General features: G+C 39.8%; 1 protein-coding gene across 1 annotated transcript in view; it reads right to left on the bottom strand.

The window, feature by feature from the left end:
* Positions 1-7,234, bottom strand: part of DNAAF6 (dynein axonemal assembly factor 6) — a gene marked incomplete at both ends in the record, with an annotated part of 37,012 nt that extends 29,778 nt beyond the window's left edge. The window contains 3 exons of the mRNA XM_080910675.1: positions 1,307-1,412; positions 3,486-3,558; positions 7,067-7,234. Of these exons, the coding sequence (XP_080766801.1) occupies positions 1,307-1,412; positions 3,486-3,558; positions 7,067-7,234 (347 nt within the window). The remainder of the gene's footprint in view (positions 1-1,306; positions 1,413-3,485; positions 3,559-7,066) is intronic.
* Positions 7,235-18,379: the final 11,145 nt, after the last annotated feature.

Genomic DNA, 18,379 nt, shown 5'->3' with positions numbered 1-18,379 from the left:
GCCTTTGACTGAAACTACAGAATACTGAGTAATTAAAAGTAGGTCTTTGACACACAAACATGGTATTGTAATTTTGTCTGCATGAATTTTTATAATTTAATAGCTGTTTTTCTCTTACTGGTAGTTCTCCATTAAACAAAACTAAAATTGAATATAGATTTCACTATTGCAAACAAAATGATCTCAATTGAGGAATATCAAATGGCTGAGAAGCATCTAAGGAAGTGTTCAACATCATTAGCCATCGGGGAAATGGAAATCAAAACAAACCTGAGATTCCTCCTCACACCAACCAAATGGCTAAGATCAAAAATTCAGATGACAGCAGATGCTGGTGAGGATGCGGAGAAAGAGGAACACTCCTCCACTGTTGGTAGGGTTGTAAACTGGTACAACCACTCTGGAAATCAGTCTGGCGATTCCTCAGAAAATTGGACATAGTACTACCTGAAGACCCAGCTATTTCACTTCTGGGCATAGACCCCAAAGAAACTCCAACATACAACAAAGACACATGCACAACAATGTTCATAGCAGCCCTATTTATAATAGCCAAAAGCTGGAAAGAACCCAGATGTCCTTCAGTAGATGAATGGATACAAAATGTGGACATTTACACATTGGAGTACTACTCAGCTATCAGAAACAATGACTTTATGAAATTCTTAAGAAAATGGATGCATCTATCATCCTGAGTGAGATAACCCAGTCACAAAAGAACAGACATAATATGCAGTCACTGATAATGGGATGCTAACCCCAGAAAGCACCCGAGAAACCTCTCACAGGCCATATGAAGTTCAAGAAAAAACAAAGGCCAAAAAAAGAAAAAGAAAAGAAAATGAAAAACCATTATGCTTAATCTTTACACACCAAGAAAACTTTGACTAATTCCAGGTTACATCTTGTTTTACATGTACTTTATGCTCATTGTAACTAGTAAGATTTTAATGCACAATATCAAACCTTTAAACAAAATCAAGTTCTGACAAAAATGTATTCGTATACTTTTATGCAAAAATGCTTAAAATATGTACATTTATCTTTGTTCTTTTGAAATAAAATTGTTCAATTTATTAAAAAATTTACTATTGCTAGATAATAACTAACAGGGAGGCATTGTGTTTAATTATTTGTTTTTGTTCTAGAACAGGAAAAATAATCAATTGTGTGTGATCTCTGTATGACACTGTAGTATTATCTATTAGGTAGTATAATTCATTCCTGAATTGTATAAAAATATAATAGTATTAGATAACACATCAACCTAAGCATCTAGACACATTCCTGGTGTCATATGACTTACTCAGGGATTTCTCGAACATCCCATATATCGTCATGCTCTGCTCCTTCTGGAACCTCTTCTGGATTCCAGATGTTGTCACTTTCATCACTCTTGGGTTCAGGAGTAGCTTTGAAGAAAAAGGAAGAGATAACTGCTGCTGTTGCTTGTTAATGGTTTTTATACTCATTTGGGAAAGGTGATCAGAAGCATTGTGCTTTGTAATCACTAATTTATTTTTGGTCCACATAAACTAAATTACAATTTACCTTTAATATCAATATACACCAATACAATGTATAAATGTAATAATAACTGAAGAAAAAAAGCACATAAGGAAAAAGAAGAAAATAAGATAATCTATAACTAGATGGCATGGAGATATTCAGTATAGTTATGCTGGTGTTATACATAGTTTTCAAAGCACAAATATGATCTTGTATAATTTTTTACATAAAAAAACTAAAGGGCAAGGAATTTGATTTGATTAGAGTTATATTATCATGCATTGTGTTTTACTAAAAAAGCCCTTTGATACATTTCCTGTGTGTGCGTTATGTAATTGTACAAAACAATGTGAATTAAAGACATGGAAAACAGTGGCTAGGATGATTACGTTTTAATGCAGTATTTTCTTACTGCACATGTGTGCTTTAAAGAAAATCTCTATCACTTGTCCTTTATGCAGAGCTGAGCAGGTGCTTTGGTTTTTATGTATTATCTTTAAGTGTTTAAAAATATAGAGACTTCAGTAAGCATGCAGAAGCCCAGCTTGCATTTCTTCCATTGGCACAAAATATTAGGCTCAGAATATTACTTTCAGTCCTTTTAACGAGTTCCCAGAAATGTACCTGATGGTCAGGTTTTCAATTCCACAATTTTTTGCAAATCATCTGCTTCTATCTAGCATGAGCTTTCCAAAGCCGAAGTACAGGCTCATATATAGCACTTTACATATGACTCATTGCCCTCCAACTGTTGAAATTATTAGACCCACATTATTGAAAATATGACAGTACAGAAATCCATCCAGATGTGAACTAGTCTGTCATGTAGTGAATATCTCTGTAGTAGGGCAAAGAGCCTTTTGAGTACAAACAGTAATAATACCTGTAACATTTAAAAGCATTCTCAGACCTCATTTTATCCATTATTTTAAACATTTTTTATACACTACCTTTTAAATAAGTTAATTCGATGAACAAAATGTGTTTCCCCTTTCTGGTCATCCTCTGATAACTTTGATCAGGAACAACAGAATTAATGCTTTTACATGTTCAAAGGTTTGTAAAATATTCAATTCTGTGACAATGTACACATAAAAAATGTTTGGGTCACAAAAAATCGATTTCTTATTTGTGTGAGTTGTGATTTTGTACAGCATTAGATGAGTACTACTAAACCTGAATCCTAGGCCCTGGGCCAGGAATGTTTTTAAGGAACTCCATAAATTGCTTTTAGAAGAATTTCAATGTAAGGTAAAATTACATAGCTATTTGTTTTACTTCCTTCTTCAGAACAGCACTTTGATTTCCTTCGTAGTCTCAAAGATTATCATATTTCCTGGTATATAACAGATTCTCAATAGATATTTACTGAACTTGTATTAATAAATTGGGTTTTGGAAATTGCTATTCTATAGCAGAGTGAAAACGAAGACTCAAAAGGTTTTGAGATCCCCATGGTCGCCGCAGAGGAGGAGCAATGTGCCTACAATGAAACCTACTAATTAATGTATGAGCTCCTCAGGCTTCTAGCTCCAAAAAAATGTACCAAGGAATTCAGACAATTGGAGGCAAAATTATTTTCCTTATTAGAAAATTACTAACATACAGCAGAAGTAAGATGATATCTTTGTATGTAAATGGCAGCACATCATGGGAACGATTGCTTCAACTCACCCCTTTAACGTTCAGAAACTGCATGCTTGGTTTGAATGGACAAATTAAAAATTAATTTGTTGTCATGTGCAGCAAAATGTTTTGAAGTGGAATGACTAATCAAGTCATATGTATTACTTCATATATTTATCATTTGTGGTGAAAACACTCAAGATATACCTTCATAGTAACCTGAAGTATCTAATACAATGTCATTTAATGAATTCCTCTTATGAACTATTAGTTTTTATTACTCTTTGACTTTGCTGAGGAAAATACCATATTGATTCTATTTATCTATACTACTTTATTAAATAACTTACCTTTGGACTCTTTTGCTTTAGGTGGTCCAATATTCCCAGGGCCCATGGCGCCAATAGCAGATGAGCATTGTACCTTGGAAAGAAGAGAAGTCCAGTATTCTGTAACTACTACCTGTATAATAAATATCACTAATAACTTAAACCAGTCAAGTTTTCTAAACACTCTAAAAAAGTTCCACTTTAATTATTCACTATTGTTATACAATACAGACACAGATCCAACTATCCTTTTCAATGTGCTTTTCTTGTCCTTTCGGAGGAAAAAAAGTATTTGGCTTAATAGACTCTGAGGTCGAATTGATTTTTTTGGTTGAACTAAATCCCTGGTTCCAGCCCAGCGAATCATGTATCCCTTGAGAGAGAAGGAATGGACCACATTCATCTCTATGAAGGTTAGTAGGAAAGTCTTGGCACTTTGGGGTTTAGTCAGTGTTTGTTTATAGGTAGATGAAAGACAGAATTATAGGAGCATTCTATTGAAATAAAAGTAAACAAAAGCTAAGAAGTTAGACACCAAAGGAACCATTTAATAGTCCTGGTAACTTTTTATCTCTTCCTACTTTGGGGATGAAATGTTTCTCTTTCCTACACTTCCTAATGCAGCAACTCCCACATCATAGTGTCCGATGAATGCCAAACCACTTCTGTTTTAATATAGCCATGTGCTTATTTTGCTATCATTTTATTACAGATTTTTTTAATGTGCACAGAAAAATCTTCACTCTTTCCAAGTCAGTGTGACATATATTTACCCCATTGCTTCCCTGGCTTCTTTCAGAGATTGTTTGCTATTTCAAGACAAACTTAATTTCTTCCTAGCTGTTCATTCTAACATCAGAGTCTGAAGTACTCATTACTGACAGTCAAAATATCCTTATCTCCTTGGATCCTGGCAAAGTACCACCTCTACCTGTCCCCTTTTTGAGTTCTTGCCCTCATTATCCAGAACTTCAGACATTTTTCAGAACTTACAAGGTCTTGTTTGGGTAAGAAGAGTAATATATGTCCCAGCAGCTCACCTGCATCTTTATGATGCTCAATTATTCCAACAATTATAAATCAGAAAATAATATGTACATCTCTGCAGTGTGAGAGACGGTAACTACTGTTTTTGAAAAGGAGATTTAAAAGCTTTGTGTGAGGAGTTAAGAAACTGCAGATATTTTTATGTGAAAATTCCAATAGTATTCTGGGCCTTTTTTTTTCCTGTTTAATCACCAAGGTCACATGAATGTGTGGTACTTTTATTAAATTATTAATCATCAGAATACTAATAGTCAATCAGAGCAAAGCAGTTCTTGGAACATAAGGGCCTCTTATTTTGCAGTGTCTCTTTCCACTGAAAATTGAAATCAGTGGAAATTAAACCATGAACATTTTAGCCAAAATTGATATGCTCTTCATGGACAGTTATGATTGGATGAGTGTATCAGAGTGGAGGGGAGTTCCAATTTATGAACTTAATGAAAATAACTGATTAAAAATAAATTTTCAAGTGAGAAGATAGAGTGAAATATTAAAATATCACCTGGTAATTGTTTTCTATAAGGGTATCATTTAAGCCTGTACCATGTACGCACAGCCAATTATCAGAGAAATTTGTCATTCCAAACCATGCCACTTGGTAATACTGGAGAGATTTTGAACATCCTTGTCACAGTGTCTGAAGATTGGTGGGATCATATTTCCCATAAGTCTTGAGATTCCCCCCAGGAGTTTGAAAAACAACAGACTCTCTTCCCAATCTCCCAGAGACTTAACAATTCATTTAGAAGAGGGATAGTGCAAATGAGCCAATGTGTATGCAACAGTACTCTTGCTGTTTTTCAGAGTACATTTTAGAAAACACATCACACTTGCAATCATTTCCTGGTTCACAGGATTAATGCATGTTAAAAATGAAAGGCATTTTCCCTCCAGGAAAATTTAATAGTTCAGGAGGAGCATTAATTATTCTCCCACTGTACTGAGTCTCTGATTCTATACCCTCTAATGCTATCTGTACTGAGATGACTGAATGACCAATTATCTCAAAATTGCTTATAACCCACATATACACAATCATATATTATTATGGTAATTTTCTATTATGAATTGTGCAATTCAGTAAAATGATGTTATAGTCTCTCTATTTTCATAAACACTTGTATTTCTTCTTGGAAATACCTCTAGATGAAAATAAACATCCCTAGACATAAAGACCAGAGGCGAGAGGCTTTGTAACCAGCGCTGATCTTTATCTCTGCATCAGTGCCAATTGCAAGTTCTGCTCAATAATAATGGCTTCTGTTTTTCAAATATTTAATATGCTCTTTCTATGTAGTATAAGCCTGCCTTTCCAAAGATGTGTGTTCTGGAAATTTAGCATTCTATTTCAACCTGGATAGCAAAATCAACTTGTTTTCTTGTCTTCATGGATACATTGTACCTAACATTTCCCCCTGTGTCTTATTTGTCATATATATTTAGTGCTATTATTAATGTCTTGAGATTTCTTTATTTGGCTCTACTAAGGCTTTTCTCTAAAACTTCATGTCTCCTTACCTTGGCTCCAAACTGACTTAATAGTCCTCTCCTACAAATTTTATTTCCATTTCCTATCTTATTTAAGTCTGATCTGTTTCACCTAATGAAGGTGGATATTGTTCTGGGCCACTGCATTTATGGCCCATTCATAAAATACTTGGTTTTCATACTATGTCAAAAAATTAGGAAGGAATAAATTGATATATACCTTTATAGAACATGATTTATTTGTGGTCATAGTCAGTAAATATTCTTTAAAATACTTTTATACAAATTGAAATATTCTAATATATTAGAATAATTGTGCACTTAACTTTTATCATCATAGCTGGTCTAATTAACAAAGTTCATTTCTATTTAAGGAGGGGAGGGGGAAACTGGGCATTATATAACACTGTTTTGGTTATCCAGGAAATAATAGTTGTGGCCTTAGATTAGTAACTCTTCTATCCTAAACGTGGGCCACCCTGCTGTCCCAAGGCTTGAAGATGTTACCTATCCAGATCCCCAAATGAGAATAACCTGATTAAATTCTACATATTTATTTACACATGTGCTGAGGACCCCTATTAGTAGACAAAAGCTATTTTTCTATTATTTGGCTTAAAGTGTTTTGCTGTTTTCATATGCAGACCTTTTTTTAAAATTAAGAGATTCACATTGGGAAATAAATTAATACTGTGTAATTGAAAGTATTTGTTTTGTAGAAATATTGTCTAGGCAAAAACAATCCTAGCTACTGCTCTTTGCAATGGTTGTCAAGCATTCTTTGACCATAAATACAAATGACAAACATTCTGAAATGTGGCTACCGCTACCATAGTTACAGAACTATTTTCCTATTCAGTGTTCAGGTGGTGTAGAAAAAAAAAATATAATTATGTTTGCTAGAAATGTACAAGAGGTTATAGTCTCATGCATAATAAGCCTTTCAGCCTCCTATTCATGTATCAGATGACACAGTTCTGCTCCCACAAAAAGATAGGAATGAGTTGTTCAAATATAGTTCTACAACTTCCTTAATACAACTAATTTATCTGTAAGTATATGACTACCTGTTCAAAATCAAAGTCATCCTCTTCTTCTGGATTCAGGAGATTGGACAGTGCTTGCAGGGCTGAGGCAGAAGACAGTGTCTCAAATTGCATATTTTTAGTTTCTATGCCTTTTGCTTTTAAATTTCCTGTGTTCACGTTCTCAGCTTCTTCATTGTTTGATTCCATATTCTGAGTGGGGAAAATGATCATACACATGTTTTAATTTTCTCACGTATCCCTTCTTTCACTGTGTCACTTCAGAGCCTCTGTCATATCTGCAAATGCTTATAAACTCCTGCGCACATGTAGTTTGCTAAGTCCCAGAACACACAGAACTGAGTAATCCAAGCATTCAGCCTGCTTTACTAAAACTTCTTATTCAGTCTCACCAGCACACACTGAGTTTCTACCTAAGTGGCTATTGTTTTTTCAGTGTGCTTAGAAATGACTAGGCTGGCCTGATCATCCAGTGCTCCCAGAGTCTAGACAACCAACCAAGGAGTGTACCTGGAGGGATCCATGGCTACAGATACATATGTAGCAAGGGATGGTCTTGCCTGACAGCAACAGGAGGGGTAGGCCCTTGGTCTCGGAGGGGCTTGATGCCCCAGTGTTGGAAGATGCTAGAGGGGTGGGCTGGAGAGTGTGGGTGGGTGGTTAGCACTCTTATACAGGCAAAGGGGAGGGTGGTCAGATGTGAGATGGGGGCCTGGTGGAGGTGTAACTGGAAGTAGGATATCATGGATTGTAGATTGTCCTGAAGCTGTTGTATTTTAATGTTAATTTCACTTCTCCAAGAAGGGCTGCCTAGTCACATAACTCCAACTGAACATTCCCATTTTAATTAGTAAAATAAAGAAAAGCCAGTGACTGGGCGGGGTGAGGGAAGTAGAGTGGGCTGAGAGCTCTGAGGAGGTGAGAAGATGGAGGGTGAAGGTCGTTGTGACAACATGGAGGTTCCCAAGGACCAGCTGGACCCAGGTGGTATTAAATGGCATTAAATAGCTATGAACATTAAAGATTTTATAGGTCTAGCATCTTCTATAAAGGGCAGTTTGTATCTTTGTCTATTTGATGTAATCTTGTTGTGTAGAGGGTTTGTGGATTGAGAGTTGAACATATAAACCTGTATGAAAAGCTATCAGGCTGTAGAGTTGTGTTTGTGTGGGATTTTGGGGCACAGAAATACCTCGGGACAGAGGCAGAGAACAAGCAGTAGTAAACAGCCAAGGAAGGGAGTTGCATGGACAAGTTGAGCCGTGATAGCTCGGACCAGGTGCCAGAGGTCTGCGAGGCTCAGTATCAGGGTTGGGCCTGAAGAGTGAGACCTCAGGGTTGGTAAATAGATAAACCAATTTTTATTTCGTAATATTTACTGCAACAATGGATGGGATGGGGGGGTTGTTGGAGGGGGTAACCAGAAAGTGGGATATTATATGAGATGTAAATGAATAGAATGGTTAATTTAAAAAAAACACTTAAGGAAAAGTAAAAAGAAATGGCTAGGAGTAAATCTTCAAATGTGGCTCAGTTGCAAAATGCTTGCCTACCATGTTCAAAGCCCCAGATTAAATTCCCAACACTGATAAAGCAGAAAGAGACTCCACTTGATGACTTGACTTAAAAGTACAATTTGTTATAAGATGTGTACTTGTATTCGAGGACACAGTTTTTAGACTCTATTTTTTAACATGTTTCATATCTGCTGTATATTCCAATTTGTGAACTAAAAAAAGATTTTGCTTCAGGGATATACCCAGATAACCTTTACTTATTTCATATATTTGCCTCGGGTATGTGTGTACCTCTTTGCTTCATTTATTACTGTTAATTAACCTTTGATGAGACCTAGCCTTACAATGACATTTGAAATGAGCATTGGCTCATTTCAGTGAAATTCATGAACAAAGAAGCGCATGTTTTTATGATTATAACAGTAGTACTGAATCCTGTCATCTTAGTAGCAATTTTGAAAATAATCCCTGCAGTTACATCCACAGCAGGACAGTTAAGATCTTTAAAAACTATGTCTTGGAGGTGTCAGACTTTAATGAGGAGCCTGAAAAGGACTGGAGAGTTGTGTTTATTGTTGGTAAAGTGAGCAAAACTGAAATAGGTATCTTTCCCACACTTTTACAGATATTTTTGAAACATCATTTTATAAACTTCACTTCCAGTGAACACTGCTCTAGCTGTTTTAATTATACATGAAAAATTTTCCATTGTACCTAGAGTGGTAATAAAAGTCCTAATATAGTCACTTGTCAAAATCAACCTGCATTGAAGGTATTTACCAAGTCTTGTTTTATAAATATTTTTTTGTTAAATATATAACTGATTTGGATACCTACTGGAGATGTTAGGGTTATGGAAAATGCTAGCTACTTTTTAATTTCTAATATGGAGGCAAAATATCATACTGACTAAGAATAAGAGAGCTGGGATCATGATGTTTGGAATTTGATCCTTCATGTACTTCTTAGCTCTTTGGCTTTGAGCAATTATTTAAATTTTCTCTATCTAAATTTCTTTATCTGGAAAGTGGAGGATAAATGTAGTGTCTATCTCTTTGAATTGTTACAAGTATTAAGTAGCTTAAAACATATAAAGGAGTCTGGACTAGTACCTTGTGCATAGTAAATACTCAACCTATGTAAGCTATTATTATTTCTTTAAAAGTTTCATTTTCCTGAACATTAGTTTCACTGTTAATGATGATATATACTAAGTTAGTGATAAAGCTCATTACACTGGAAACTCATTAAATCAGAAAAATCTAAAATATAAGGTGACAAAGCAATCTCTCTCACAGTTTGGTCTGCTAAGACATAAATAATTGACATACAAGAAATTAAACAAAGAGGTTTCTGTTTATATTTTAAAATTCTCCTTTGATTGTGTGTTCATTAAATATTTAGCCAACATAGACAGCAAAGTGTTTATTGAAATATTTTCTACCTTTGATAGTGAAAGGGAAATAAACACACCCAATAGCAGATATAATTAGGATGTTGCCTAGACATTGTACAATTATATGTTTAAGAAACAAACAATGGAATTGTTTCTTACATACATCAGCATCACTTACTCTACAAACTTTCTAACATGATGGCCAATTTTTCAGTCCCAATAACAGTAGTTGCTTAAATATGAAAGGCTATACAGTACCATTATTATCTAAAACATAGTATCCACAGATGGGGCACTATGTATGTCATGAGGCTTCTGAGACTTATTAGGGAGCCAGAGAGAAAAAACAAACAAGCAAACTATTAAGCTAAGCCATAACAAACATATTCAGAAGTTCCAAATATAGCAAGAGCTGCTCACATAGTCCTCTCTGTCTAGTGGGACTTCCTGGATGTAGAGGGATATTCAAAGTGACATAGGACCCCACCTCACGTCAGAGTAGAGGAAGGTCCAGTTACTGAAAAATGTCAGGGGTTTGGACACTAGCAGTTACACACTGAGAATAGGGCAGGGATCAAAATTCCAGAGGGAAAATATTAACTGAGCCAGGCCCTGCATCATGGGCTTTCTGTCATCCAGCACCCACAGGGCAGGTGATGAAGGAAGATTTGGGCTCAGAAAGTATATAGCATATAGGATTGAGGAAAAACAAATTGACTCTAAATTTCTACCAGTTGCTTGGGAAGGCTCTGACTGGCTTTGAGGTGGGAAGCAGGGCAGTGAGGTCACTGAGAAACTCTACACATAGAAAGAACATCTTCAAAACCACAGCTGGAATTTCGTCAGCAGTTGATGAATAGTGAATGAAATATGATTAAATTCTAAGGAATGTGGCATTTCAAAATAGTAAACTTGGGAGGTTACATACTGATGTAAATTATGCCATCAATGCTCAAAATATTTTAGAAATTGTCATTTCTCTTGGCATTTCCTTCATATGTATCACTAAGAAAATAGATGTCATTACAGCATCATTCTGTTTGATTACACATCAGATTTGTGTATGAGTGATTTCCAGATATATCTAGATATCTATATTCAAAATATGAAGATTTGCTTTCTTGAGAATATTAAAGGGAATATGATACAAGCCTCAAGGCAGTTCTAAAAATACCAGACTTAGAAGCAATCGGAGTAATGGCAACATTATTAGAATAATACACTAGCCACTCAAAGTGACCAAATTGAAGGAGTGACAGAGACATCTTGGGGCATGGGTCTGTGTTTAAACATCCTCCACAAAAATTCTTGTTAATATTTTATATATCTGAGACATATTTGCAATTGGACTTCCAAATTCCATCGGCATAAAAATCACATAGACTCACATTATAGCTAATTAGATCCAAAATTTGATAAAATGGACACATTTACAAAAAATATTCACTATATGAAATGTAATAATAATCTGTAAGCAATTAATTAGTACTGATAAATTTGATGATACAATTTGAGACACAAAAAAATCACAAATATTTTGAGAATAACAAAATAGTTCAAAATATCAAAAAGAAAACAATTATATGAAATATTGGAAAAGCCACGAGTCCATTGAAAATGAAAATGCTACTAACCTTGTAGAAGAAGTTCAACAAGTCAAAAATGATATTAAATTAAAACAGATTTATCAAACCTCATATGTCATGATCATCATATTAAAAAAAGAAAAGGAAATATGCTTTTTAGTTTTTTGTCAGCTTAATACAATCTCAAGTCTGGTAATTGGTGATTTCAGGATATAGCCTCATCCTAATTTTCTGCCCTTCTCACACAATCTCCCCCTACATATATATGCTATACATTCTGTTAATAATGTACCCTCTAACTTGCAGCCTTTAAATTTCACAGTATATTTTTTTCTAATTACTAGACAACTTGGGCAAACTAGTACGGTACATTTTTAAAAGATTTACTTATTTATTATGTATAAGTACACTCTAGCTGACTTCATACACACCAGAAGAGGGTATCAGATCTCATTACAGTGAGCCACCATGTGATTACTGGGAATTAAAGTCAGGACCTCTGGAAGAGCAGTCAGTGCTCTTAACCACTGAGCCATCTCTCCAGCCCGGTGATTTTTTTTTTTTTTAAGTAAAAATTTCTAAAGCCTATGTTTCAATGCAACATTTATAATTTTTATCAAGTTTTTTTGACAATTCTATACATACAATCACGTAATGAATTCTGATTACCTTTTCCTCAGCACCTTCCTTATCTTGATCCTATCACCGTCACCCCTCCTCCTCTCTACCAGTTCCTTTCCCAGATTCATGATTTGGGGATAGGGCGAATTTTGTTAGCCATTTAGTGACCACTGAATTTGAACTATCCATTGGAGCTTGGAAGAGTTATCAGTGGGTACATAAATTCAACAAGACCCCCTCCCTGAATTATCCAATAGTTCGGCAGTGAGAATTGGCCCTCCCTAGTCCCTTTTCTACACATACCTGAATGTTAACAGGAATCTTTTAAATGGGTCAATATCAGGATAGGGGTTGTGGTATAAAATACTAGCCCAAAATCCTGTATGAGGCCTTGAGCTTGGTTCTCAGCAAGCCTGAGGCAGGGCAGGTCAGAGAAGTAAGATCATGAGAAAGAGCAGAGAATCATTTTCTCGACATGTGGCCACTCAGAAAATAATTTTTAAGGTCGTGTTTTTTCTTTCTTCCACTCCCCAGTCTATTTTGACCAGCCAATGCCAAAAGCAGTGTTCCCAGACAGAGCTTTGATTTCCTTACATGAGCCTGAGTCTTTCGAGCCTTCATAAATGAAAATGTAACTGGGTGACCTGTCTGGCTAACCAGTTAAAACACCACACAGTCTGCAACTAGCTCAAACAAAAACACCGGGACCAGTTAGGGACTAAAAATATTTACCAAGAAGGCTCAAGAGATCTGTAACACTGAGACAGTATCAGTAGCCTTGGGATCTAGTCAGACTTTGAGTGTGAGATTACCACCATTCTTTCTTGTCTGTCTGTCTGTGTCTGTCTGTCCGTCTCTCTATTGGCCTCTGTACATGACATTAATAAGAATGACTATTTAACTTTTAACTACTTGGAGAAAAGTCAACCCCAGCATATTTCACTAAGTACGCACGGTAAAGGGAACCAGGAAATAGAAAGAAAAAAAAAAAAAAAAAAAAAACTCACCAAATATAGCTAGGGGTGTAGCTCAAGGGTAGAGTGCTCGCTAAATGTGGAAGAAGGCCTGAATTGAATCCCAGGTGCTGCTAGAACAACAATGAATCAGCAAATAGCATCCTGTTTGAATTTTGGTAAATAGGTGAAGCCATAGCTCTAAGGAAAAACTAGTTAATGGCTGAATGGCTTCAAATATTTCAAAATCTGTTTATTCTCCAAATAAATTTTGCCATTTCTTCCACAAGTTTACTTACACATTGTCTTATTTATCGATTCTGGTATTGAAAGTCTTGTGGGAATATAAAAGTATCATCACTGCTCATGTCTGATTAATAACATTCTGACTAATTATTTTTCTATTTTTGGTGATGCTTAGGATTGAATCTGGGCCCTTATTAAGTAAGTGTTCTATTATGGTACACTAACTATTCATACCATTAAAAATGTATTGGGGTAGGACAGGGCAGGGAGGGGAAACTGATAGGATTGCTCAGTGGTTAAGACTGCCTACTGCTCCTGCAGAAGACTCTAGTTGACAGTATCCACATCAGACAGCTTGGAAATGCCTGGGATGCCTGCTCCAGGAGGCTCCAACAGCTCAGGCCTCCATGAGCAGCTGCACTCCTATACACATACCCCCAGACAGACAGACATAATTAATTTTTTGACAAGTATATACTCATCAGTAATTCTTTGCCTACTAAAACAATTTTGTTATGGATTGGGGATGTAGGTTTCAATAGTTATGTTCTTAAGCCTGTCGAAGTTCCTGGGTCCAATGGGAAATAACAGTGTTATATCTTTTAAATAGCCAACAATAATTTCCTTTTTTATATTTTTAACATTTACTACCATAAAAATATTCATAAATGTGGGAGCTTAACAAGGTTTCTGTAACAAAGCTAAAATATAGTTCATGGAAATTGTTTTCTTTTTTTTTTAAGTACCTGGAATCTTACATACAAATACAAGCCAAGATTTGAGGTACAGCTACTCAGAAGGCTGATACACTTCAGGCAAGTCTGTACTACAGAGGTCAAGGCCAGCCCGGGCAACTTAGTGAGCCCTTGTCTCAAAATGAAAAAACAAAAGAGAGTGCTTAGGCATGGGGCCCAGTGGTGGCATTTTATCTAAAGATAAAACCCTAAGCCTCATTTGATTTAATAATTCCTGAGTCTGCACTTTACTTAGGTTATCTATTTTTTTTAAAAAATGGAGTCTCTCCCATCCTTTAAAAGATGTGTTGCTTCGCTTTTGTTTTTGAGTCAATCTTCCTAACTCTACAAGGCTGATCTTGAACTCCTGGGCTCAAAGGAACCTCACACCTCAGCCTCCCTAGTAGCTGGTATTACATGAGCTGGAAAGTAAATTTTTATTCTGGATGGGAAACTTCATTTTTATAGGACTCACCCTGAGTCATCAAAAGCTGTGTAGTGTGCTTGCAATCCTTGCACTTGGAAGGCTGTGGCAGAAGGAACTTAAGTTTAGGGGAGCCTAAATAGTAAATAGGAGGGGGTACTATATATAGCACATTTCAGGCAAACTTAATACACTTGGCAGTAACTGGTTCTTAGTTTTGTATTCAACTGGTAATTTTTCTTTCAGTTCTTGAAATGTAAAAAAAAGCCAGTTTTGTTTACTTCTGCAGTCTGTTCTGAATCCCTATCACTACAGGAAAACTATTTTTAAATATTTATTTATTTATTATATATAAGTACACTGTAGCTATGTTTAGACACACCGGGAGAGGGCATCGGATCCCAATACAGATGGTTGTGAGCCACCATGTGGTGGCTGGGAATTGAACTCAGGACCTCTGAAGACTAGTCAGTGCTTTTAACCACTGAGCCATCTCTTCAGCCTAGGAGAATTCTTAAGATTAATGATCCTTATCTATCAACTAGAACTCAGTTCTTTGCCATTCTTCAGATTCAATTTTTATCCCACTTGTGTGTTCCAAAGTTAGTCAAATGACAAAATACTCTCCTAATCAGTCTTTGGTTGAGTAATATTTTTAAGGTACTGTAACTGTGTGACTATTGATCTCCACTCTTAAGGATGTGACCAGTGGCCTCAGAACTTTTAGGCCACTGAAATTCCCTCCCACATTTACCTTGCCATAGTGAGAGGTGGGAGGCATTTTATTTTGTTCTTTCCTGTCTGAAAGACAGAATGCTCTCTTCCTCCAGTTCTCAACCAAGGCCTGCTGGTCCAAAATTAATACTGCTTGTTCACATAAAACGGAAGGTACAGTAAGTCTCCCAACTTTGAGCGCCAGACTACCTACAAATGTTTTTTTTTTTTTTTTTTAACGGAAAGTGGGGGAGGGGGCAGTACACACTGAGTGTGTGTGAGATTTAAGAAAGGAAAATTGGGAAATATTAGAGGTTCAGCACCCATCCCTTCTCCAATTTTCTAGAAACCGCCATCCTGCTTCAGGGGTTGAGCAGGGTGGGAGGGGCTTTGGGAACGTTTGCCTCCACTCCTGCTCAACAGAGGGCTTTTCAGGGCTATCTCATTGAGCCCTTAAGTATTTTAAATTCTCCCTAGTCCCTAGTTTCTCTGACAGTCACAGAATTAAGCACCCTCCTCGGTTTTCCCTCCTAAGTTTCAATTTTCCTCACCTTGGTCGGAGCTCCTCGCGGTCACAGCTTAGGCGCTGAAAATAGACAGCCTCTCGCTGTGCGTCGCTCTGTTGCCAGGGCAACTTTATAAAACTGCCCCCCCATCCACCTGTAGTTCCCGCTAGACTCTATTGGCCAATCACAAAAGAGTCTCCTTTGAAGCCCTCCCAGCGGCAACCAATCCCAGCTAGTCCCGTTCCGGGGCTCTGGCCGCTCTTTTAGTTAAGTAGGTGGACCCTGGCTATGCTGCGGGATCCGTTTCTGCCAGTTCCTGGGAGTTCACCGCTTCTCCGCTAGAGTAGTTCCGACTAAGGGTCCGCCCCCTTCTCTGGGACTGCCTCTTGCCCGGCCCCCGCCTTCACTTCCTAGACGGGACAGCGCACAGCGCGCTTGCTCAGCTGCGGAGGTAAGAGCAGGACTTTTGCTCTGCTGGCTTTCTGCAGCGAGCATTCCCGCCCCCCCCCTCCTACCTCCCACCCCTTACCCAATCGCGAATTCCGGGTCTGAGAACTCAGTACCTTCAGTCGATCGGGAGCAGCGGACGTGGAAGGGTAGGGCTCCTGGGCTTGGGTGGGAAAGCGTTGGGAGATGCTCGGGCTCTTCACGCCCCCTCCCGTGACAGAAACACGTGTTGTGCCGACTCTTGTTGCTTGTAGGCACTCATTCCAGCGGAGCCTGTGCCGTGGAGGTCGCGGAGCCCTGAGCGGTGGCGGTGGGATTGCACGTTTTATTCTGTACAGAGGGGGTGGAGGGTGGGAAGCGGTCCGTCCTGGAGCCCCCGGGGGAACGCGGATGAGTTCCGGAGCTCCCAGGGGAAAGCGGGTCCGTCTGGGAGCCCGGAGTGTGTGTTGCGGGGGAGCGGGGTCCGTCCGGGAGCTCCCTGAGGAAAGCGGGTACGTCCGGGAGCCCCCGGGGAAAGCCGGTTCGTCCCGGAGCCCCCGGGAGAAAACGGGTCCGTCCGGGAGCCCGGAGTGTGTGTGGCGGGGGGAGCGGGTCCGTCCGGGAGCCCCTGGGGAAAGCCGGTCAGTCCCGGAGCCCCCGGGGGAAAAGCGGGTCCGTCCCGGAGCCCGGAGTTTGTGTGTGTGGGAGCAGGTCGATCCCGGAGCGCGGGGTGGGGAGCGAATCGGTCCGGGAGTCCGGAGTGGGGGGAGCGGGTCGATCCCGGAGCGCGGGGTGGGGAGCGGATCTGTCCGAGAGCCCTGGGGCGGAGGAGCGGGTCGGTCGGGGAGACCCGGGGTAAAGCGGGTCCGTCTGGGAGCCCGGGGGTAAGGTGGGTCCGTCCGGGAGCCAGGGAATAAAGCGGGTCCATCTGGGAGCCCTGGAATAAAGCGGGTTCATCAGGGAGCCCGGGGGTAAAGTGGGTGCGTCCGGGAATCCAGAAAAAAGCGGGTCCGTCATGGAGCCCGGGAATAAAGTGGGTCCATCTGGGAGCCCTGGAATAAAGCGGGTCCGTCCCGGAGCCCGGGGGTAAAAGTGGGTGCGTCCTGGATCCCAGAGAAAAGCGCGGGTCCGTCCGGGAGCCCGGGGGCTGAAAGTGGGTGCGTCCGGGATCCCAGAGAAAAGCGTGGGTCCGTCCGGGAGCCCGGGGGGTAAAAGTGGGTGCGTCCGGATCCCAGAGAAAAGCGCGGGTCCGTCCGGGAGCCCGGGGGGTAAAAGTGGGTGCGTCCGGGATCCCAGAGAAAAGCGCGGGTCCGTCCGGGAGCCCGGGGGGTAAAAGTGGGTGCGTCCGGGATCCCAGAGAAAAGCGCGGGTCCGTCCAGGTGCCCGGGAGAAAGCCTGTCGGTCCGGGAGCCTGGGCGCGCGCGGGGGGGGGGGGGTGGTGAGCGGGTCTGTCCAGGAGCCGGGGGGGAGGGAGCGGATCCGTCTGGCAGCCCTGGGGCGGGGGAGCGGATCGGTCAGGGAGCTGGAGGAAAGCAGGTCCGTCTGGGAGCCCTGGGGCGGGGGAGCGGATCAGTCTGGGAGCCCGGGAAAAGCAGGTCGGTCTGGGAGCCCTGGGACTGGGGAGCGGATCGGTCCCGGAGCCCTGGTAAAAGCGGGTTCGTCCTGGGGACTCGGGGTGAAGCGGGTCCGTCCGGGAGCCTGGGGGTAAAGCGGGTCTGTCCAGGAGCCCTGGGGAAAGCAGAGGGCTCAGCTGGTAAGATGCTCCTGCGGAGCACTGTTGGAGGCCACAGTGACTCCTAAGTCCCAGGAAAGTCTCTGGGCAGAGTGCTCAGCTTTGCCTGCTGGCAAAGTGGGGAAGCCTAGGTGTGAGTACCCTTAGTCGTTGATAGGGAAGTATCTACCTTCCTGTTAGAGGAGTTTCCCAAGAATTGCTTGATTTGATTTTAAGTAAAGGAGGAAGGTAGGGGGAAATGGTGTAAAATTACTTGGATATATGATTCCAGCTGTAAGCTAGGAGACATAGAATGGTTTTAATGAATATTTTTTCTTACCCAGGGAATGGAATTCGATTATGAAGGCACTGAACTTGTCTAAGTTTTTCGTAACTTCACTGCATGTGGCAAAGGGGAAGTGATAATGAAGTTTTAGTAATTTATTATTCTGCTTGTTATCATGCAAGATAAACAAAAATATGGGAGTGGAGTACCTAAA

The sequence above is a fragment of the Micromys minutus genome (genome assembly GCF_963924665.1).
Source record: "Micromys minutus genome assembly, chromosome: X".
NCBI classification, from domain to species: domain Eukaryota; kingdom Metazoa; phylum Chordata; class Mammalia; order Rodentia; family Muridae; genus Micromys; species Micromys minutus.
This window is presented reverse-complemented; position numbering and strand designations above follow the sequence as displayed.